The sequence below is a fragment of the Sylvia atricapilla genome, chromosome 10 (genome assembly GCF_009819655.1).
Source record: "Sylvia atricapilla isolate bSylAtr1 chromosome 10, bSylAtr1.pri, whole genome shotgun sequence".
NCBI classification, from domain to species: domain Eukaryota; kingdom Metazoa; phylum Chordata; class Aves; order Passeriformes; family Sylviidae; genus Sylvia; species Sylvia atricapilla.
The window spans coordinates 22695484-22718878 of NC_089149.1; the positions used below are offsets into that span (position 1 = coordinate 22695484).

The window sequence follows — 23395 nt, forward strand, 5'->3', positions numbered from 1 at the left end:
GGTGCAGCTTCTATCACCAAGAGAACGTGTCCTGTGAGAGCTTTTCCTTGCCTTGCTGCCTTCACTGCTTACAAGAGCAGGAGGCTTAATGAGTAAGAACTTGACTTTGCTGGCCTGACTGAATTTTTATTCTTCCTAGCTAGCACAGCTATGCTACCAGGAGTTTTTAAAATGTGGTGGCTCTGTGTGTTGTGTAAGCAGAAGGCTTTTGTCTCTCCTGTATCCGCATTCCCACACACACTGGAGATCTCTATCAGTGAAATAGTTATGACATGGCAAAGCTTTATTTGGTAGTTGAAATACATGGCTGGAATAGAAATAATTGAAATCTCAGATTCTCAGTGTTTCTGCAAAATTTGATGGATAATGCTGATTCTTTTCCTAATCAGCAGTTTTTTTACTGAGCCTGTTCTTCCCCACTTGCCCTCTGTAAAAACACACAGGAAAGACTCCAAATCACGTCAACAAATCTAAAAGCAAAATAAAAGCTAAACTTTTGTGGAAAATGGGTACGTATATTTTTTCTTTTAGTCTTTGAGCCCTGCTTGGAACACCTGAAAGCATGAAGTCTTATGGAAGGCTGGGTTTTAAACCAGCCTGGCTTAAACCAAAGTTTCTGGTTAACTTTGTCTTATGGTGTGCCAGATGTGCACTGAATGGGATGTGTTCTTTGTTGCTTTCTGGCAAAGCTGAAAACAAAGGTAATTTCTCAAAGTATAAGACTATAAATGTAAATAGTGTATGGAAAAACTACTATATGGTAAACATAATTACTCTGGGAAAAACAGTTCTCCCTCAGATGGAATAGCTGTGGAATGCGGATTCAGGGAAACCAATGGTATGAAGAGAAATATAGGTAAAAGCTTTATTTTAACATACAATATGCACTTGGCCCAATTTCTCCTTTCAATAATATATTTAAGTTACGGCAACTCACAGTTTCTGCCTTGCTACCTCCTGGGTTTTTATCTAGGTCAGGGTGAGTAGGTTGATGCTGGTTGTGATTCTCTTTCCCTCTTTACTTCATGCTATACTTACTGATCTAATTCTGAATGTCTCAGTATCTGGTTGCCATGCCAAGTGTCTAATGACATCCCTTGCAGGACTGGAGTTTGTTGGCAGAGGACAGGTATCCTTCCCAAAGCGGTTGTAAAGGGATTCTCATGAACTTTTAAATTCCATGAAGACAACTGCTGAATCTTGTTATCTATTTATTGTTACCTGACAAGATAAAACTGCTTTGTCTTGATTTTTGCAGCCCCCAGAATGTAGCAGGGGCTAAATTATGAAGTATTTGTTCTGTCAACCCTTCAACAAAAGTAGACTTTCAAATGCTGCATATGCTTAGTCATTCTGACTTCAATGCTCTCCTTTTTTTTCTCCCTGCTCCATTGGTGAACCAGTGGGACATGGACTAATTATACTTTTCAGGGACAGTGGACAATGATTATGGATTGTTGGATATGTTCCACTGTTTCTAGGGGCTTCCACATAACTTGAATGTTTACTCTTGGCTCCAGCTTGTCAGGCTCTTTCTCTAAGCAGAGTATTTTGTTTGATAGGGCTGTGGTTATCAAAAGGAGGAGTGTAGCAAAGCTTTTGGTGAATAAACAGAGCTTTTGAGCACTGGCTTATTTGTGCTGCTTTTGCAGAAAGAACAATATTAATATTGAATGGCAGAACCAGAGTATTCCTAAGGAGATGGTGCAATGTAGAAGGATTTCAGAAAGCCATAGAATTTTTAGGCCCGATACCTTAATCGTAGTGTTGTGCAATTGTGGGGTGAGTTGGAATGATGCTTCATGTATTATCTGTAAAAGCAAAGGAATGAGTAATTCTGTTAAAATGGGGGTGAAGATGTGTCATACAACTTAAGCAGTAGCATTTTCTGAATGATCTCTGCTAGCGTGGTTTATATATGGAACAGTTAGAGGGGTGGTTTGAAATACATGCTCCTTGGGATATCAAATTCAAATTTTGCAAAACATATGTTTTCAAAATAACCAAAATTTGAGAAAAATTACTTTCTTGGATTTTTTTTTTCAGATAGTGAATTTCTATTAAATAAGAAGAAAACTGTTTAGTAGAGCAACTGTTTAAGGCTTGGGTTTGTGCAAGTTCACATTTCCTTTAATGCCTTTTTTGGTTCCTCCCTGCTCCCATGCCCTGCAAGAGTCAGCACATGCTGTGGATAACTGTGGATAACTGTGCTGTTCAGGTGTCCTGCCTGGACAGCTGTTGGGCCAGACAACACAGTGCTGAAGCTTATGATGAAGTGTTGGCAACTGAAGTTGCCAGTCTGATCTTTCTATACTGGTGCTATTAATTTTTTTTGTTGTAATGAATGTTTTGGTATCTGTCCAGTTCAGATAGTGAATTAGTAGGGAGTAATCAGGGTACCAAAGGTATAAATGCTGAGTAATCGTTCCCCACCATGAACAGCAAATTGTATGGCCTAAGTTTCCCTGATATTTATCACGAGAGTAACATGAATAGCTTTGAAACAAAAAACCATGATGGCCTAATCAATAAACATAAAGCAAAAATTAAAAATTTCTCACAGCAAACTTCTTTGCACAAGATTCAAGACTGTTGGTAACTTATTTTAAAATGACTGCAGAAAGAAAACACAATTACATGATGTGAGTTCTGTCTCTGACAACAGTATTTTTTTATTTTTATTTTTCAATTTTGATTTCATCCTGTGGTATTGCACAGCTCTCTGCCATTTTTGTTTTTTTAGATGGCTGAAAATTTTGTTTTGTGGCTCACTTGAAGCATAATCAATGCAGTGTTGTGCATCCCTGTCAAGTCAGATGATAGTAGCAGAAATATAGCTAGACAGAGCACACAGGTCACCAGCAAACAAGGCAAGACAACGGGCCTTTTATTGGGCTCTGAATGCCTGCTTGGAATGGCTGCTGATGTTCAAAGCATTGTGTGTTACTTCAGACAGAAATATGTGCCTTTTCATGGTTTCTGATGTGGTTCTAAAGCCTTATAAAATATGGCTTTCTAAAAGACCTAAGTCAGAATTGTGTAGGTTGGAAAAAACCTTTAACATCATGAAGCCCAACTGTAGTAGGAAGACAAAACAGCCTTTTTTTGGGCATAAGTATGGTCTGAAATGCCCTTATGAGGATGTGATTTACCCTTCATATTCCTGTCATGTTTTACATCCACTTTAATGCAGTCCTATGGTTCCTTTCCATCATTCCCACTATCCAAATCCACAGTACTCTTATCTGTTCTGGGTGTGTGGTTTTGGTTTGAGACTTATCCATATTTAAGAACTTTTAAGAAATTGTACTTTCTCTGATAACTCTTGAGGTAAAGAAACCCAGGTGAAATTTAATTTGCATTCTGGTGTGGTGAATGTTTTACATGTTTTACAGCTGCTGCAGTCAGACTCAGTGAGAGTCATTCTCAGTACAATGAGAGTGTCTTGCTGGAGTGTGTGTGACTAAGTCAGTTCTTTGGCTTGGTGGTTTTGCATTAGTAAAACTGGTAGTAAAATAGGTTGCCCATTTAATAAAACTGTTCTCAGTGCTACCAGCAACAGAACACAAAGTGCCTGCCTGTTTGTTTAAATTAATTGCAGTAGTGACTTAAGGCATATTTCACTTGTTACTTCCTTTTGTGGTTAGGTATTTAGAAGGAATTAGATGCTCCAGGAAACACTTTTGGAAGCCTGCTTTCTGAAGGTTTGCAAAAATTGCTGTGCAATGACAAGAGCTGATGCCTTTAAGAAGCTTGCATCATTTTAAACTAACAGGTGTTTGTTCAGCACAGTCCTCCTCCGTTCCTGTTTGCATATTCATAGAGCTGTATCTACTATAGCTCTGTAGCTGGTAATGATCTAAAGTCACACAGCACCTTCTTTTCTGAGTCCTCACAGGAATCGCCTGTAGTGGTCACAGTGGCCTGAGACATTGACACAGTGCTGTTTTTTGGTTTGGATTGTTTGTTGTTGAGGGTTTTAATTTGTTTGTTTTGGTTGGTTTTGTTTTGTTTTTAATTTCTTTCCCTCTAGCTCCCAATGCCTAGGCACTTCAGGGTGAAGATGAAGCAGAAAACTGGGAGGGAGAAATGTGAAAAACTGGGTTGTGGTTTGTTGCTGTGAGTTGATCTCCTCTGGGTTTCAGTGGTATCAGGGATGTGGTAATTGTGATGAGTTTCTTTGATGTTCCTTGTTTTGGGTGGCAGGAGGAGGAGAAATAATTGGATGGTTGGATATGGGTGGGGAAGGGGCCCTCCTCTCTCATTTGCAAGCACATTCAGGCTTGTTGCAAACTGATCATGGTAGAGCCCCAGGTGTTACAGTGTTGGGTGCAGAATCAAGTAGGGGCTGTTGTAACATTTTTCTTTCTGCTTGTCTGAAATTAAGCACAATTTTTATTTTCTTCAGTGTTTCCTGATGTTCTTTCCAATATTCAAGTTGGGGTTGAGAGGCGACTGTGTACATTTGAACACCACCAACTCCTGCTGCTAGAGATTCTGTAAATAGCCACAAGCAGGACTTCTCTTCCTCCTAGCAATCATATGACTGCTGCTTGTACAGTTATACTCACAAATCTAAGTATGGAAATACTACTGCTGGCTCATCTCAAGACTATTCACTGCAGGTTTAAAGCTACACGCATCAATATTCTGACTTTATACATTTTGTCACCAAAAAGTAGTGAAAGATTAGTAGTTAAAACAGTGATTCTTGATATTAGCTTTTACTTTAGAAGAGACTTGTGACTTTTTTGACTGTTTGTCTTCTAAGTTTGTATGAAGAAGTATTAAACATATTGTTTCATTTTATCTATTACTGTACTGTAAGTGACTGTTTAATTTTGAGAACTCAAAACAGTGCATTGAACTTAAGCCTTTTGTTGAGTACAATTGCAGAATGAATGCAGAATTGCTGCGTTTATTTGCAGTAGGAGCTACTGATTTTAGCTCTAAATTAGCTATATAAATACTCATTTTAAAATACCTTTTGATCATTAGGTCTGTTTGCTGTTGATTTTTCTGTCTATCCAGTAGATGACATTATTACCAAATAATGTTGGTAATAAGGACTATCAGGTGTTGAATATGCAGTTGGGCTATTTAGAACCCAAACATTAAGTGTGAAATGCATAGTTAGTTAGGATGTCTGCCCAATCTTTCTAACCTTGAGCAATCTTTGAAATTACCTGTAAGGTTTATCATGTTTGCCAACTAGTTTGGGGAAGATGCTGAAGTGGGATTATCACAGCTTCTGCCTTGATTTGCCAACTTTCAGAGCAGTCAGTTCTGCAGCTCTGTGTTGTTAGAGGCTGTGCTTCTCCTGAAGGTCACTGGGTACAATGTTGAAAACCTGACACTTGCAGGGATAGAGGGCATGTTTGTAGTAGGCATGTAAGAGGAGTGGTCAGGGCTATTTCAGAAAGGGTGTGGGAAGAAAGGCTATGCATCATAAAAACAAAGCTTTTTTTGACTCTGCTTCTCTGGAAGAAACCTGTTATAAAAGGGCACTGTGATTTTTGAGGGCAGCTGATGTTTGGTGTTACTGTTTAGGCGCATGTTCAGGTTACTTGCAGAATAGTCTGAAGGGCGTAAAATTTTTCAAGTTAAAACTCCTGTGTCTACTTTTGAGAATACCTTTACTCTTGTTTTGCTCAGAAATTGAAGCTTGAACATACTGAGAATTTTGCAAGTGGTTCAACTGTTGCACACAACTACAATTAGAAAAGCGAATTGGAGCAAGAGTATTTTTACCCCTTATCTCACACAATCACTCAAATGTATATGGTGTTGTAGAAATTGCATCATGGTAACAAAGGCTGTTGGAAAAACAGTTCCTGTACTCAAATAGTAATTAAAAGTATAAATACTGAACCTTGGATCCTTTAAAATCCACTATTTGAGGCTTTGGGCATATGGAATCTGTTGTCACAGTTGAAGCCCTGAAGTACAGTAAGGGAATGTGTAGAATTAGGTGAAGGAGAAGAATCTTAAAGATTACAAGTAGAAATGCTTTACATTTCATGAGTACATTATACAAGTATTTTGTAAAAGGAGTGTTGGGTGGTGAAATTGGATGCTGGGATCTGCTTGCCCTGCTGTCACGGGCAGCTTTGGGTATTTAGACCACTACATAGTGTACTAGTCAGTTGTTACAGCAGCTCAGTCTGGAATATAAATTATGCAGCCACACACTTCAATGGTTTAATATATTAACAGTAGTAAACTTAAATAGGTTTTGAATTGAGGTATTTTCTCTGATCAGTCTGTGTTGTTGTGGTTTTGTTTTTTTTTTTTTCTTTTAAGGTGTGCAAACAGATTTGGCTAGGCCTATTTGATGATAGATCATCAGCAATTCCAGACTTCAGGGATCCACAGAAAGTGAAGGAATTTCTACAGGAAAAATATGAAAAGAAAAGATGGTAAGATACCTTTACTATTATAAAGATTGCTGCTATGATAAGTGAAGATGGACTGTTTGCTCTCATTTTGAGTGTGCTTTCCATTTTTGAGTGTGCTCTTCAGACTAGATTACACAGCTCTGTAAAGTGAAATGATTTCTAAACTTTATTTAGAGCTCCTGTAGGAAGCAGAGAAGAAAGAAACTAAAGAAGCTCCTCAGTGTTCATATTGATAGAACAGAAATGGCTTAAGAGGATGTCAACAACAATGTAAAGTAACAGTTCTGCAGACTATTACTTCCCATCCTGTTTATTAGTATGGGAAAGACTCATGCTTTGCATTGAGTAAATGCTAAAAATATTGTTGACTTCAAATTCTAGTCAATTTAATAAACAAGTCTCTGGCATCTTGAAAGAAAATGGGTATTTTGCAAACCACTGATAGAATCTGTTGCAGGATCGGGGTTTCAGTAGCAAAGCTGAGATCTGCCTGTTCTCAACTTCAGACTTAAGAACTTCTCACGTGAAACTCAAAAAAACCATTGCTCTTCTTGAATGTAGGTATGTTCCTCCAGAGCAAGCAAAGGTGGTGGCATCAGTCCATGCATCCATATCGGGGTCTTCTGCCAGTAGTACAAGCAGCACACCTGAGGTGAAGCCACTCAAATCTCTCTTGGGAGAAGCTGCGCCTGCACTACACTTAAACAAGGGCACACCTAGCCAAGTGAGTAATGACTGCTGAGGAGCACAGAACTGTTCTGCAGTGATACTCTTTCATTGGCACAGAAATTCTTGTAGTAACTGCTGTGATCTGTAGGCACTAATATGATCACTGTATTTCATATATTTTAATGAAGTATATACGTGTTTGCGGATCAGGTACTACGTGAAGTTTGTTTCTATGGACCAAATTGATTTTTAGTGGTTATTTTCAGTAAGCAGAGTTTTAGTAAGCAGGTAGGATTAATTGATTGTCTTTTGGTCCTTTGCATAAACACCTCTCTGAAGTTTGGACCTGATGTGTTATATTTTCATTTATTTTTTCTCTTTGAAAATAAGAAAATGATTGATGCTGTTAACTGTGAAATTAGTAGTGAATATATGGATGGAAGCATGTCATATTTTTATTGCTTCCTATGCATTCTGAAACTGGCCTAAGTGGCTTTCAGGGGCCGTCTATATGCTGTAATGGAAAGTCAGACAACACTGTTTACTTAGATTTGTGGAAGGAAGTTAGTTTATGTGAAAACTACTGTCAGGATACAGGCAATTCTTGAATGGATATCTTTTAACTCAAAGTAGAAAATTGCAACTTCAAACCTTACTATGAAGTTTTTCTCTCCTTATACTGAATTCTAAAGATTTTTTTCAGAATGTAATGAATAACTATTTTACATTGTGTAAAATTAAGTTTTATTGCTTGTATTTGTATAGTGTTTGCAGTTTCAAATACAAAATCTGAAGTTGCTAATAATATCACTACTTTAATCTTCTGGGTGCTATTAAATCATGTAAATCTGCTGCAGAGTTACTTTAAAAGCCAGAGTAGTAGCGTAAATGATCTTCCTCCTACTGTAGGAGGAGCGTGTGTGCTACATTCAGCATCTTAAACTTCAGGAATAAATAAGCTTAGAAATAGGCTTAAAGAAATAAGCTTAGTCTAGCCTTCTAATATTTTGTAAATGTCAATTTGGTGAAATATCAGCTTTTTGTAGCAGCTAATTGAAATCTCGTTTGTAGTCTCCTGTTGTAGTTCGATCTCAAGGACAGCAGCAACAAGAAAAGAAACAATTTGACCTCCTCAGTGACCTTGGCTCAGATATCTTTGCTGCTGCTCCTCCTCAGTCAACTGCTACGGCTAATTTTGCTAATTTTGCACACTTCAACAGTCATACAGGTAGGTATTTGGACAACTGTATCCCTTTTAAATGTATAAAATGTAGTTTTAATTTTGATGGCTTTTGACTAAACTTCATGACATGTATGTAATCTCTGTGCCTTAGGAATGTTGTATTGCTCAAGATTTCTTTCAGGTCTTTATAAAGAAAGGTTGAGGACATAAAGACTGACAATTCTGCTTTTAGAAGTGGGAGTTGCTATAGCTATTCTCTAGGATATGGATGATTACACTGTTTCTGCCTACTATTAAACTTTAGGTTCTTCGCAGGAGAGAGGATGAGTAACAAAATGTCGAGAGAAGCTGATATTAGACCTTCAATTTTCTTTCTGAAAATTATTAGGAAGAGCATTCATGATAAGCAAGCAGATACAGAGACTTTAAAGGAGTTCAGATGCATTGATAATAACTGGCAGTTTGTCAAAAGAAAAACCAAGGCTTGTCCAGTAAAGAGTGATCGCCTCTTTTGTGTGCGTCTGTTTGAAAGCTTAGTACTGCCCATGTGGGCAGTATTCTGTATTTTCAGGAAGAATAAACAAGCCTTGGGTATATGTATTGAGGAAAGGGGATGGGCCTTGAATTCTTAGAGGATGACTTCAGTAAAATATATTGAACCCTCTGGGTTTTTTTTCCCAGTCAAAGACCAAGAGCCATAGAAGTGTATCCTAAAGACAAAGTTGATTCTGTGGTCACTGAGGTTTGTTGTTGGTAGCTTGCCTTGTAGTTGTGGGAAAGTACCTTTGCCTGCCTGGTCTGAATGGGCTTTTCATCTAGTTGTTCTGAGAGAAACTGTGGTGCTGCTATTCCACCCAGAATAAGAGAGATTCCTTGCAAATCAGTCCTGAAACTGTTAACAGCCAAGATAAAGTGTCATGGATTGGACTTAAAGTTTGCACCTGAGGAACTGAGTAAAATACCAAGAATTTATCCAAATTTATGTTGTGAAATAAATGGCTGAATTCAGTCACACTGCAACAGCAATTGTTATTCTCTGTGTTCTGTAAAATCCTTAAAATAAAATTTCATGTTAATCATCGTTTTGGAGGTATGTTTAACTGGGAGAACTTGTGCTGACTGGCCAATGCTGTATAGTGTTACTGAAAAGGCTGCAGATGGTTAATTCTTTCTAATCATTTCTTTACAAACTTGTTGCTGAATGGTTTTTTATTTATATACATTTAATTATTCTTACTGCTTTTTAGGAGATGAAAATTCCATTAAAGCAATGTTTCAATACTGTGTTCCAAATCTAGGTAAAATTCCATTGCATCTTGGCTGGGTATTTTTTATAAGGATAAAAAGCTATAGGAACACTGCAGAATAACTATAATCTGAGGAGAGAGTGTGTTAATTTCTGGTTACAAACTAACCTTTGTGGTCATTCCCATGACTTCTTACCATAAGTTTTACAGCCCAAAGCAGTTTCAGGGCTAGTAAATCAGTTTCTAAAAGACAGAAATCTGATGCTGAGCCATGTGATAGCTAAATGTGTATTGTAGACTTGTTACCTGAGGGTGTTTTCTGACTTGCTGTAATAAAATGCTTGTAAGGCTTGTCTTGTGTGCAGTAAGTACAGGGTAGTGTTAGTGAAATGAATAACAAAATGTTACAGACTCTTCCTTTGGAACACAAAGAGGGTTGATCAGTCTGCCAGCTTTGGCAAAAATGAGTTTGAAATGCTCATTAAGGAGCTGTATAAACATGTAATTTTTGTTAGCAATTACGCACTGCAGTGGAGGATGGGAGAATTTGCACTTAGTCCAGCACTACTTTCTCGAAGTTTATGGTCTGGTGTTCTTGTTTTAGGGCTTGATTTTAGCTATGTGTGTAAGGGATGGACTTTTTTCCCTTCCTGTAGACAATACTAACTAAAGAGATCACCGAAGAGACCAGCAGACTTAAGATGCTTTAGTATAAGTTGCTGAGTGCAGCAGCTGATAGGAAAATATTAACAAACTTGGGCTGTAATCTGTGAAGTGTAGGTGTAGCTTTTGAAAATTTTGCAGGAAGTGGAATTTGTGATATGTTTCTGCTTTCCAAGTTCTTCAGTGTATTAAGCTGGTTTAGGATATTGTTGCTTACTGAAGTGGAACATACTGACCTTATGTTTACTGTCTGTATTTAATTTACAAAGTTCTGAAATTTCTACGAAATTGGGATTTCGGGGATGGTATGTTACTGATTTGTCTGTAGTTTATGGATTGGTAATAGCAACAAGGATCAAAATTTTTGGCATATAGCTTTCTTATAAACTAATGGAATAGATGACCTGCGCAAAAGATTTTACAAAGATGTAGTGACGCAGCACAACTCTATCGCAGATAATGGGAGAAGAGGCTTTAGTATGAGAGTTATTTTGTAGAGAGGTTTGTTGGTTTTTTTTCTACTTTAGATCTATGTGGATTTTATTTTAGGCTTTTGTTTTGCAGTGTTTCATGCCTTTATTGCACGCCAGGTAGAGCAAACTCACAGAAGAAACTGCAGAGATTGTAGGAGCAGCTGACATTGACCATCACTGGTGGTGTCATCCCTGGCTGTAGCCAGCTGGCTTTTGTACTGCCTTGTTGTTCTGCAGTGTAAAGAGCAGCTGAAAATCCATGGCAGTCTGCAACCCCCTGCAGTTCCTGAACTTACTTAGGATTGTTCTTGGGTTTTTGTGTGGAGAACTGAATTTTGGAATTGGCCTATTGTCTGGATGCAGGAGAGTACAAGTCTTACCTGGTCTTTACCTTTGTGCCACATTTACAAAGGTTGAAACTTACTGCATAAAACAAAACAAGATTACTCTCAGGATACTCTGCTGAAGAGGCTTTACAGCAATACTGTTTGAACATGGGCTCAATTGAAAGTCATCCATTCTGTGTGTCAGTTGATGCAGTAAAATGAAGTGGTTTTTAATGTAATACACTCCAGTTTTTAATTTGTACCCAAAAGTTACTTCATTTAAGATTCTTGACATAGTTTTCTGTTTTGTGTGAGTGGTTAAAATGAATAATCTTGCCCTTATTCTGGGAGTGACATTTATGTACTTAATCCTGTTTGGTCAACTAAACATCAATCTCTTGTTTGCCCAATTGATGCATTAGGATGAAAGCACCACTTTGATTCTTAAAGTAAATTCTTACTCTATTCCTATTAAAAAGCTACTAGTTTAAAAACCAAAACAACTCAAACTTTGCAATTTGGAGTCTGTAAAATGCTGTTTGAAACAATACAGAGGATATAATAGAAGTAATTTTTTGTTTTTGCCAACTTTTTGCACATTTCAAAGGTGAAAATAACTTTCCCAAGATCTTGCTTTCACTTTGATTTTTTTTCTTCTCCTTGCTGACTCTCATGATGTAGTGGGTTGACTTTGCCTGGTTCCAGGTGCCTGTGGGGCTGTGTTCACTCTCCCATCAGCAGGGTTGGGGGAGAATATCCAAAAATCTGATGAGTAAAGAGAAAGTAACTGGGCAAACCAGACTTGACTTAGTTTACTGACACTTAATAATAGAGTAGGATAGTAAAAAATAAAACCAAACCCACCTTCATCCCTTCTTGTGAGGCGTAATTTCACTCCTGACCATTTTAGCTCCTCCTCATGAGGGGGCTGGGTAATGGATTTGGCAGTTAAGTCATATGATTTCACCTTTGTTGCTACTTCTTCCTCGTGCTGCTCTGTTGTGGGGTCCTTCCCCTGCAGTGGGATATGGTCCTTCCTAAACTTCTTTGTGGGCCCTTTCTGTGGGTGTCAGTTATTCCAGAACTGCTCCCGTGTGGGTCGTTTCCATGGGGTGCTGTCCTTCAGGCAGGGTCACAGCTCCTGCCAAAAAAGCTGCTCCAGTGGGGCCTCCTCTCCTTTAGCCACAGCTCCTGCCAGGAGCCTGCTCCAGCAGTGGCTTTCCATGAGCTCCAGCCTCCTCGTACCCTCCGTGCCTGCTCTGGTGTGGCTCTTCCACAGGCTGCACTGTGAATGTGTTACACCATGGTCCTTTGTGGGCTGCAGTGGGACAGCCTTCCTTACCATGGTCTTCTCCATGGGCTTGGAGCATGTCCTTCCTTAGCTGACCTTGGTGTCGGCAGTGTTTTCTCCTGCGTTTTCCTCACTCCTTTCTGCCACAGCTGCTGCACACTGGTTTTTAACCTTTTTTTTAAACACAGTGCCCCAGCCGGCACTGCTAGTAGGCTTAGCTTTGGGCAGTGGTGGGGCAGTCTTGGAGCTGCAGCAGCTGTGCAGCAATGGGGGCAGCTTCTGTTCTCTCCTCACAGGTACCATCCTGGCTGCTCCCTGCTGCCAGAACCATGCTCTGTAACCAAATGCTTATACACACGGTTTATTAAACATGGTATCGAGTCCAGCCAAACCTCACGGTCTCTCCCAGTGTACTCTGGGAAGGAAAATGCAGGCACTTCCATTTATATTAGCAGTATTGTGGAGTACAGTAGTTGGTATTAAAATGTCCTTTTAGTTTATAAATCCTTAGCACAGCTGCTTTTGAATAGAAATTAAGTGCAATAATACAACTTTTAATTAGCACTATCAGGCTATTAAGTTGCAATACTTCAGCAATCAGCATAATTTATTTTCTTTGGATATACTTAATCTGCAAAATCTCTCCAGAATAAGCTAATTCTAACCTAAAAATATAATGTATTGCCATCTGTTATTCCATAAGGTGTTTTGCGAGCTTTCTTTAGATAGGAACTTAAGTTATCTTTATAAAAAGGTTTGGTTTGCATTTGATCAGAAATTTTTTTTCCTTTCTTGCTTATAACAGAGTTTAGGGGCCTCTGTGGAACTTACCAGTTAGGCATGCAATTCCTGTTGAATCTATAGATGCTTGAATGTCCAGCTGGTCAAAATGAGATTAGTGTTAACTTCTGTTTTCTCTTAGAGTATGGCATGAAAGAAGGCAAAAACTGAAATTCTGTTTGAAATTTCCTTGGATTTTATTTTGTGGATACACTCTATGAATGCTGTCTTCTTGTCATTGGTATTGTGTACTGTACTTGGATTTTGTTTATTTAAAGACTGAATTTTCTAGTTAAATTAAATTATAAACCTAGCTAAAACTATTCAAGTTGTGCCAACCAAAATTCACCTGAGGAAGTAGCACTTGGTGTATGAGGAATTTGAATTGCCAGTATGTTACAAGAATACCTTCTAATTTCTATTCACAAATAAATGTTCAGTTGGCCCACAAGTTCTAGTTTTGGAAATTAGGTATTGTTCTGTACTTTTTGGCTCTTTTTTTCCTGAGCAGCCAGCACTGCAAATACTGAGGGTTAAGCTGAAGTGGATTCCATCAGGTCATGCAGTTGTGAGCAGCTTGTGTGAGAAGGACAGAAGTAGCATTAACTGGTGGTACAGCTCTGTGAAGGTGATTTGTGAAAGCTTGTTCAAAGACAACTTTCAGTTGTGGAATAATGTGTAATTTTCTTCATGTCAGAAGCAGTACATGATAGGACATAACCCTTGGAGGCTGTCATGACCATGAATTCAGTTAATACATCTGTTTTTTGTGTTTATTTCCCATATCCATTAACATGTTTTGTTCCTTTGCGATTTACAGCGCAGAACTCTGCCAATGCAGGTTTTGCAAACTTTGATGCATTTGGACAGTCTAGTGGCTCGAGTAATTTTGGAGGTTTCCCCACAGCAAGTCAGTCTCCTTTTCAGCCCCAAAATACAGGTAGAACTCCTAGCACTTTTGATTAATACTTAATTGAAATAATCCTTACCTTTATGTTGGAAGGTACCGAAGTTGAGTTTTTCTTGCATCTGCCTGCTTTAATGCAATCAAGCCATCTGAAGCTCTGGGGAAACTCAAAATGAATTCCTTGTGTTTGGTGTTGATTTTTTTTTCCCCTAATGCTACTCAGAAGTCTAATTTATGGCACTCTGTTTGTTAGCTCTACACCTGAAATAACTATGAAAATAATAAACTCAACTGCTTTTAATAAGTATTGAATTGACTCTAAGAGAAGCACTTCAGTAGATCCAAAAGGATGTCACAGTACCAAACAAGTGTGTGTCTATGCATATGTATAGCATATGCACACACTTCAGTGTGTTTGACTTCATGTGTAGAGCCTATTGCTAAAATTTATTTTGCTTTCCTTTAATTTGATCATGCTTTAGAACTTCTGCTTGAGTTTACACTTGCTGTTTGTCTAGATCTTTGGCTGACTGACTTTCTTTTCCTTTTTTTTTTTCTTTTGAGTGTGGTGTTGTTTTAAACTTTTTTTTCAAATTTTCTTTCTCCCTTCTTATGTTAACTTTAACCCACACACAATTTCTGGCTGTCCAGCGTTCAGAACGCTTTCATCTAGCTGCAGTTTTGGTGAATTTACTTCAGCTTTTCCTCTCCAGGCTGTTCACAGTAAGTTCCACGCAGTGGAAAACTCAGCTTGCTTCATCTTATGCCATTGTAGTATAGCACTTCCATTCCTACTGTTGCATATGTTTCAACTTGTTGCTTATGCTTTTAGAAAGTTGTGTTTCTGTTTTAGAAAGTTCTGTAGTATGAGTGGAATCATCAGCCAACTGTTATAAAATGTGATACACTTAATGGAATAACTCATTTAAATTTGAGAATGTGACCTGCCTAGATTAAATTGTCTGGACAATGAAGAGATGGAAGCTCATGGTGTCATACTTGATCTGAAGTTCAGTTGTGTGAACCCGTATCAGATTTCTAAAATTGATTTATGTGAATTCACTCTGACGTGAATGGAGATTGGTTATAAAAGAGCTGTGTTGTGTCTTCCCCCTAACTTCTTTCCTGATTGGATGCAGATGCAGTCTAAAACTCTTGAGACTAAAGAACCAAACTCTGTAAACCTGGGCATGAAATCATACAACTTCTGGACTTCCAGACACTTCTTTGGCTTAGGATGATGGCTGACATCTGAAATGGCTAAACACTGAACCACTAAGTAAATGCAAATAGTAGCTATTTGTTAGCTGCATATGGTAGGGAAATGAAGCTTCTGTATTTTGGATATTAAAGACTAAGACAAATATATATTTTTCTAGGAAGCTTTTATTATTGAAGTTATTTTTAACAGCTAAAAATAGCATATAGTTTTCAGGATCAAATTATGACCATGATTTAAAATTTCGGAGTTTGGGGTGTTTGTCCCTGACATGCAGTCCAAACAATGTATTAGTTTTTTTCTGATGGCCCACTGAACTTGAAGGAAATGGGAAGGAGTCTTAAATGTGTAGGACGGGGCAGGCAAACACGTTGCCTCACATAACCACAAAGGGAGGGTTATTGTGCAATCAGTTAAAGTTGGAGAGAATTTCTAACTCTGGAGCACTGATCATGTTTAACTTAATTTGTTACAGGTGGAAGTGCTGGATCAGTGAATGCTAATTTTGCTCACTTTGATAACTTCCCCAAATCCTCCAGTGCTGATTTTGGATCCTTCAATGCTTCTCAGAGCAACGCCACAGCAACTGCAGCCAGTAAAGCTGCAGTGAATAAACTGAATCTTCAGTCAGCTGACAAATATGCAGCTCTTGCTAATTTAGATAATATCTTCAGTGCAGGGCAAGGTATTAAACTTTATTGTTTGCCATGGTTATTCTATATGTGTATAGTTAGAACAAGGATGGCTGTGCTTGTCAAAGTACTGTAACTGTATTTCAAAATTTCCCATCTCTAAGTTATCAGTAGAATTTTGTGTCGATGTACCCTTAATGTGCAAGATGTACGTTTTAAGACATCATTTCAAAAGGATGTCATTAGAAGACTGCTTTTTGGGATCCTATTTCCCATTGAGCTGAATAATTATAAATTAAAATATTTTAATAATTATAATCATTACTGTAATAATTAAAACATATAAAAATACAAATATATTTTTTATATTTGTACTGAAACCTATAGTGGATGCTCTGCAGTGGAGAGCTGCAGTTGTTGCAAATAGCTGCCAGAGCAGCTTTCTTACCTCTCTACCACAAAAACATTTGCCTTCAGTTTTTCATAAAATAGTAGCAGTGATACTTGGATTTAGTTGATAGTAAATTAAGGGGAAAAAGCTAGTTATTCTATTACTCAAATATAGTTCTTCTCGAATGGTGTGTTAAAACTTACATTCATTTGTACTGAGAGGTTTGTTCTGAGGTGGATTGTTTGAGGTTAGGTGTTCTGTTCATTTTCTAGTTGAAGATGAATAGATTATTTTTGTAGGAAAAAGCTCTTTGGGGCTGCAGAGCACCTACGGAGACAGGACATTTTGCTCAAAGCTACTGGCTTGTTAAGCACTTTTGCTCTATGCCCTGGTGCTTATTTAATTTTTAAGTTTGTAACCATCTGTGAACTTTCATTTAGTTCTCAATGTCAGCAGGACAAAGTGAAACCATCTTCAGTGTGTTTAACCTGCTTTCTTTCTTTCTAGGTGGGAGTGAGCAGGGAAGTGGGTTCAGCACAGCAGTGTCCTCAGCAGGCCCTGCCTTGTCAGCCCCCAACCAGTCAAGTGCATCTTCAGACAAGTACGCGGCGCTGGCGGAGCTGGACAGTGTCTTCAGCTCCACGGCCACCTCCAGCAACGCGTACACGGCCACCAGTAACGCCAGCAGGTATGGCCCCACTGGCTGCCAGTCACTGCTCAGTTCTCTTCTTACCTAAACAGCATTGAATGAGGGGAGAGGTACTGCTGAAACTGCTTCTTGTTTCAAAGAATGGCAGTACTGAGGGATAGCACACTCTAAGAATGATGTCAGCAGAATGTTCTCTGCACCTTGCTAGTCATGACACGCTAAGCCTGTTAGATGGTAGCTCTTTTCTCTGTGGAGTACTTGCATGCATACTCAAAATCACAGGATCATCCCTGAAAAAAGAATTCAGATAATTTTAATGTAAAACCCATTTCTTTTTTAGATCATTGAAGTAACAAATACCAGATACCTTTTAGGGGCCTGGTATTGCAAGTGCCCCTAAGGCTTCTGCTTTGCAACCTTTATGCTGTTTGCCTTAGCTCAATATTCCTTCTCCTGCTGTTGGTAGAGATGACTTTCCATTGCTCAGCACTAGTGAGAGTGTCTGACCCTGGCATCAGGGAGGTAGGCTGCAGTCTGCAAACTGCATGTATGTGTTCATCACCTTTCTTTTACATGCCAGCAGTAATTGTAAATTGTATATAATTATTAAACAAGCAATTCTGACTTCACTGAGTGAATTGTATAAATTATTTCCAGCAATGCTTTTGGAACAGTACCTGTGGCTGCTACTGCACAGACACAGCCTGCATCTTCAAGCGTGCCTGCTCCATTTGGAGGTATGGAAGTGTTACTAACACCCTTTGAGGACTGTAAGCAAGCAATCTACTAATTTTTACTTGATAATGCTCCACTTTCATACCACTAATACTGAAGCTAATAAAGGTACTGAAAATGAAAAAGTACTCCTGTTAAAATAACTATATTTTAATCTATCTTCTTACAAATTCCTGATTTTTCATCTAATTTTAGGTATTTAAGTGTCATTGTTTAAAAGCTGTATAGACTTCATGTGAGTCAGACTGGCTGTTAGATAAATGCTTATTTAATAAAATGTCTTTAATCTTTCAGCAACACCTTCCACAAATCCATTTGTAGCTGCCCCTGTTGCCCCAGTGGCACCTTCAACAAATCCATTCCAGACCAATAGCCGAGGAGCAACAGGTTAGGAAAAAAATACATTGAGTGTTTGAGAACTTTCTTTAAAGAATTGCATTCATTCTTTTTTCCTGTATATGTATAACTTGTTTCTTAAAGATTTTCTGTATTATCTGTCCCGAGTCTATTTGACATGCTGTGTATTTGCTCAGTGTTGAGGTGCAATTCTAGGATTTCAGATGGTGGCCATGAAAAATGTCAAAATGATATGTTTGAGCTCTACCTGTTTGTAGTCTGTGTATCACCAGCTGGCTTCCTTCCAAGACTATAACCTTGACTTTAGAGCATGCTTTATAGCAGGTAGCCCTGAAATCAGGAATCTTGAAAGCCCTTTTTTTTGATTTTTTTATTTCAATGTGTTGAAAGGTCTCAAAACCAAAGAGTTGGAGCCAGAACCAGTAAGGACAGGACTTTTGGGATGTTAGCTCTACACCAGTCAACTCAATCAGTACTTTACATTTTTAAAGCATATGTTTAATCTTTACAGTAATTTTTATATTAATTTTCTGTGGGAGGAGTCTGTAGAATCATAATTCGATGGGCAAAACTTAATCTCTTTTCAAGAAAACAAACTTGTACTTTAAAATTATGAGCTTGGATTTAGATTGCTGCTAGGTTATGCTGATTTTCCTCTGCAGAGCGACTGCTAAATTTTGACACTTGAATCTGTTAGCTGGATTTCAACAAAATCTGTTCAATTAAAATCTGCTGATGTGTGCATTTTGACACAGAGTTGTGGTTTGCTCTATGTCAATGGTTTTAGGTAGGCTGAGTTAAAAAACTCATTTGATGAATTTGTGTCCTCTGCTGAAACTAATTCTGTTTTCAGTCCCTTTTGAGGTATTATCCAGCTAAACTTGTTCAGGTACTTAATACCCAAAATATCTTCTTTTCTATATATTAATCCTACTTCTAAGTGGGCTCTTTTGCATCATCATTAAGAATTTGTAGCCTCTTTAGATAAATATTGAATATGGCACCTCTATCCTTCCACCTTCTATACAGCTGTCCCTGGCTTGCTGAGGTTCCAAGCCTTTGGCAGCCATCCTGATATTCCATACTAGGTGACAGAGATAATGTCTATAAGTAAAGACAGGGTTCAGCCTCTTTCAGTGTAAGGTGTAAACTTATGGCTTGTACTTTTATGTGTTCTTCCTGCATGAACTTATTTAGTATACGGGAGATCTGTTTCATAGAGTTTATTTCAGATTGTTTTCTAATATTAATCTATTGCTGGTCATGCTATTGATGAACTGTTTGGTACATACATGTGTATCTGTTTCTCTTTATATATATATATAACTAAGAAATGACTGTTGAAGAGTGTATAAATGATTTGACATTGTCTGGTCTCTTTGTGGCTTCCATAAGGCCTCTCGGGAGCAATGCACTCTCACATATTTCCTCAGGCTCATTTTGGTAGGTGGCCACATTTGGTATCAAGTTTCTTGTGGCTAATTGTTCTTGCTTGTAAAAGCTTATTGACAGCTATCTGGTTCTCTGCACGAAGAATTGTGGAAGACTTCTTAAAAATGGAGTGGGTGTGGGTATTTGGCAACTGGGCAGAGGGAGAGAAGAGCACACATAGGCATCCTGTGGAGCAACCAAAACAAAACCATTATTGATATCCTCGGTGGTCACCATACAGTGCTAATGAGTGACTGTTGAAGTTTCTGCCAACAGTAGTTTGATGCCTTTTGGGATATCCTAAGTCCTCTGCTGATTTTGTTGTGCTTCTGTTTGCTGTTTTAGCCAAGTTTGCTGTCGAGTAGCTGCTCTGCTCACCGTAACTTGAGAACAGTGTTAGTACATTAGTTTTGCGTGCACTTGTCAAGAGTTTGTCTGTATGTCTTGCCCTTGAATACTTTTGGGGTAAATATTTCAACTGATAATTAAGCTATATTCATTAAATTAATTTTATTAGCTTTTTTAAACAGTTGAGCTTACATAAAATGTGGCTTGTAATATATCAAAAGAGAAGTCCTGTTTAACTGGCACAGAATACCTGGTGTCTGTATTTGTACCAAAAATCTTCCCTATACACTTCTCTTTTCAAGAATAACTCCCAAAAGACTGAATAATGGTTTTGTTACTATACTTTTGCACCTAATGTGCTGCTGTTTATTTGCTGAAGGCATGGGGAAATGCTTATGAGCTGTGTGTTCTTTACTTGAAATGTTCAGCAGAGAATCAGATGAAAAGTTTTGGGCTCGTTTTAAGCTCCACCTCAGTAGTAAGAGGGTTTTCAACAGGAGCTTTGTGTGCAAATAATGTGCATGGTGAGAATTTCCTTAAAGACATTAAAGATGGGATGAAAAAAGGGGATGCATGTATCCCTTTGATTTGTTTGGGGTTGTTTTTATTTATAACCTCCTGTAGTGCACCTTGAAGTAGGAAAATCCTTTCTTGCTTTTCTCAGAAGAAGGAAAACAGAGGAGCTTAGGCTGCCTGAACATGCTTGCTTCTTAGGGTACAGACTTTTACCGGAAAAATTGTGGGGGAAATGTATGATAAGAATGAAAACAAAAAATAATTTCCTCTTCAGAAAATATATCTGAATGTGCTCAATCTACTCAATTTTAAATAACGCCATTTGTTTTTAAAGTGTAAAAGCAAATTATGCACCCAGTTGGTGGTCATCCAAGGGAGCAAATCAGTTCAGTGGCTGTAGAAGTTTAACCAAACTTTTGTCCAGTCACAGAGGGCATTAGAAGACTTTTAACATGGCCTTATAGTAATTTATTTAATGAAAAAAGTGATTTCTTATAAATAATTGCATGTTGTTTTTTGCCTACCAGCAGCAACATTTGGTACTGCATCCATGAGCATGCCGGCAGGTTTTGGAACTCCTGCCTCCTACAGTCTTCCTACTAGTTATAGTGGCAACTTCCAGCAGCCCACGTTCCCAACCCAGGCAGCTTTCCCTCAACAGACTGCTTTTGCTCAGCAGCCAAATGGTAGGTCTGTATGTTTTAGATAACCTTGTCTAAATCAGAAACATGGCGAAAATGTTCTGTAAGTTGGCAATAATGGGTGGATTTTTGTTTCTACGTGAACTCCATAGTCGTGTTGGTGAAGGGTTCCCGCACTGTTTTGGCTCTGTAGTTGAGCCTTCTGACTTGGCTGTGTGCAGTTGTGTAATGACCAAACTGAAATTTTACCAAAATTTCATCCTAAGATGGTAAGTGTTCCCAGGCTTAAAGGGATTTTTAGGCAAGAAGGGCTGTTTTGGAATGTCTGAAACGCATTATTACACTTTCTCTAACTTCATAGAACATAGGCAGGAGAGGATTGGAAAGTATTTTCTTCCTGAATTTATATGATGATATAATGTTGAAAAAAGTGCATGTGTAGAAACTGGAGATTGTTTTCAACTGTTCATAACTCATCAAACAGCTCAGCCACTGTGTTTTACACTTACATTCCTGATCAGGTTTAAGTAGGATCAGTCCTGCTGATTCTGCAGTTCAAACTTAGACTTCATTTTGGCTGGGAGCTGCAGCAAAGAGCTCTTCGAACATTGTTTACTAGTATTAATATTTTTTACTCTTCTTTCCAAGGAGCAAGTTTTGCTACATTTGGGCAAGCAAAGCCTGTAGTAACTCCTTTTGGACAAGTTGCAGCTGTTGGAGTATCTAGTAACCCTTTTATGGTGAGTTGTTGCATATCAGTGGCTTCTGTATGTTCAAAGAAGAATAGTCTGTAACACTTAATTTAGAAATACATAAAGATTTGGGGGTTTTCTTGATTTTAAAAAGGCAAGGCAGCTTGTGACTCTCATAACTGCAGCTCACTGTTCTGATGATACACCTTTTGTAAAAATGTTCTGATCAAGGCAGAGGTACTTTCATACATGTTCCCCCAGTAGTGTAATTCCAGAGAAGCAGCAAAAAGCAGATTGCAATATGAAACAGAAGTATTCCCCAGCAGGTTGTTTGATTTTTAATATAGTCTGCATTTATGATTTACAATATGGGAAAAAAAATCTTAAATACTTGCCTTATTTTTCTTTGTTCCTTTTCCCCCAGGCTGGTGCACCAACAGGACAATTTCCAACAGGAAGCTCATCAACCAATCCTTTCTTATAGCCTTATAGACACTTTACCCAAAAGAACTCTTATGTGGTCACATAACATCTCTGCGCCTCTTGCACTGTTGTCTTGTTTCACTGATATTAGCTTTAAACACAAAAGAAGTCTTTAAGAAGTAAAAATAAAAGCCTGCATTGTGTACCTTTAAAAAACTTCAAAAAGAAAAAAACACCTGACACAAAAACCAAGAAAACCACCCCCCACCAGGTAATAACGTGCAGAACAGAGGGCTGTGGTAACATCCATGAACCTGTGAAGTGGCAGGTAAAAAGTAGCGGTATCATGTGTATTAAAATTGGCTAATAAGTTATTGCAGATACCACACTCATTATGCTGCAGTACTGTACATATTTTTCTTAGAAAATAGCTATTTGTGCATATCAGTATTTGTAACTTTAACACATTGTTATGTGAAAAATGTTACTGGGGAATAGATCAGCCACTTTAAGGTGCTGTTGTATCTCTTGGAATGAATGAGCTGCATCATTTTAACCATTGGTATTGGAAGTCACGAAGTTAAATTGAAGGTTTGTTCATTTCTCAAAATGTTTTCTTTTCCTAAGAGCTCTTCTATTTATACATGCCTAAATCTCTAATGTTAGAGGGATACCTGTCTGCATAATAAAGCTGATCATGTTTTGCTACAGTTTGCAGGTGAAAAAATAAATATTAGAAAAAAAACTGTGTAGCATTATTTCTGTGCAGTAACATTTACCGCATGAAAATGTACACGCTGTGTCTTGTACACAGATGAGGTGTCCAAAGCAATGTTTAAAGGTGAGTTAAGCTTAAAATTTTCTCATGTCTCACTTGGATGTGTTTCTTTGTGTCCTTGTGATGAAGCTTGCTGTTCTAGCTCAAGTGAAGTGACCTGTCACAGAGGAGAATGTTAGGAGAGATTTGGATTGTTTGGATAGAGTATCTGTCATGACACTGGAAGCACTGTGAAGGTTATTTGAGAGAAGGTTTGCAGCAAAAGACGCCTTATTATGGGTAACTAATGACAACTCTGAACAAGCCTTAGTTGTGATCTGACAGCGTGTAACAGCAGGCCAAGGGACCACAGATGTAATAGCCCTCTCTTTATTAAAAACTGATACATATCAGTAAGAGCTCCTGTGGAATATTAAATCTGTCTTTTTTTTTTTTTTTTTTTTTAATTTACAGAAATATTTCCTGCTGTACTAGAGTGAAATTTGTAAAAGGAAAAATGTCTGGCTTGTCTTCCTCTGTAACAGTGATAAGGTTCAAGAAAAATATAACTGCATCAAGGTAGTTGGTGTTTTAAACAGAGATAATTTGGCTAAAGTTCAAGTGTAATACTGGAACTAAACTAATAATGTAAGTATATTGTGAATAC

At 38.1% G+C, this 23395-nt stretch overlaps 1 protein-coding gene across 8 annotated transcripts in view; it reads left to right on the plus strand.

The window, feature by feature from the left end:
• The window catches only part of AGFG1 (ArfGAP with FG repeats 1), a 36156-nt gene extending 13475 nt beyond the window's left edge, over nt 1-22681 (plus strand). Inside the window, exons 3-15 of one of the 8 annotated variants that reach the window (XM_066326300.1) lie at nt 6304-6419; nt 6960-7122; nt 8139-8295; nt 13851-13970; nt 14589-14660; nt 15632-15841; nt 16687-16867; nt 17486-17565; nt 17858-17950; nt 19316-19363; nt 20743-20901; nt 21505-21596; nt 21973-22681. In XM_066326300.1, coding sequence (XP_066182397.1) covers nt 6304-6419; nt 6960-7122; nt 8139-8295; nt 13851-13970; nt 14589-14660; nt 15632-15841; nt 16687-16867; nt 17486-17565; nt 17858-17950; nt 19316-19363; nt 20743-20901; nt 21505-21596; nt 21973-22032 — 1551 coding nt within the window. In that variant the 3' untranslated portion in view covers nt 22033-22681. The remainder of the gene's footprint in view (nt 1-6303; nt 6420-6959; nt 7123-8138; nt 8296-13850; nt 13971-14588; nt 14661-15631; nt 15842-16686; nt 16868-17485; nt 17566-17857; nt 17951-19315; nt 19364-20742; nt 20902-21504; nt 21597-21972) is intronic. The other 7 variants (XM_066326295.1, XM_066326296.1, XM_066326294.1 and 4 more) reach the window with 7 other exon arrangements.
• The last annotated feature ends 714 nt before the right edge of the window (nt 22682-23395 follow it).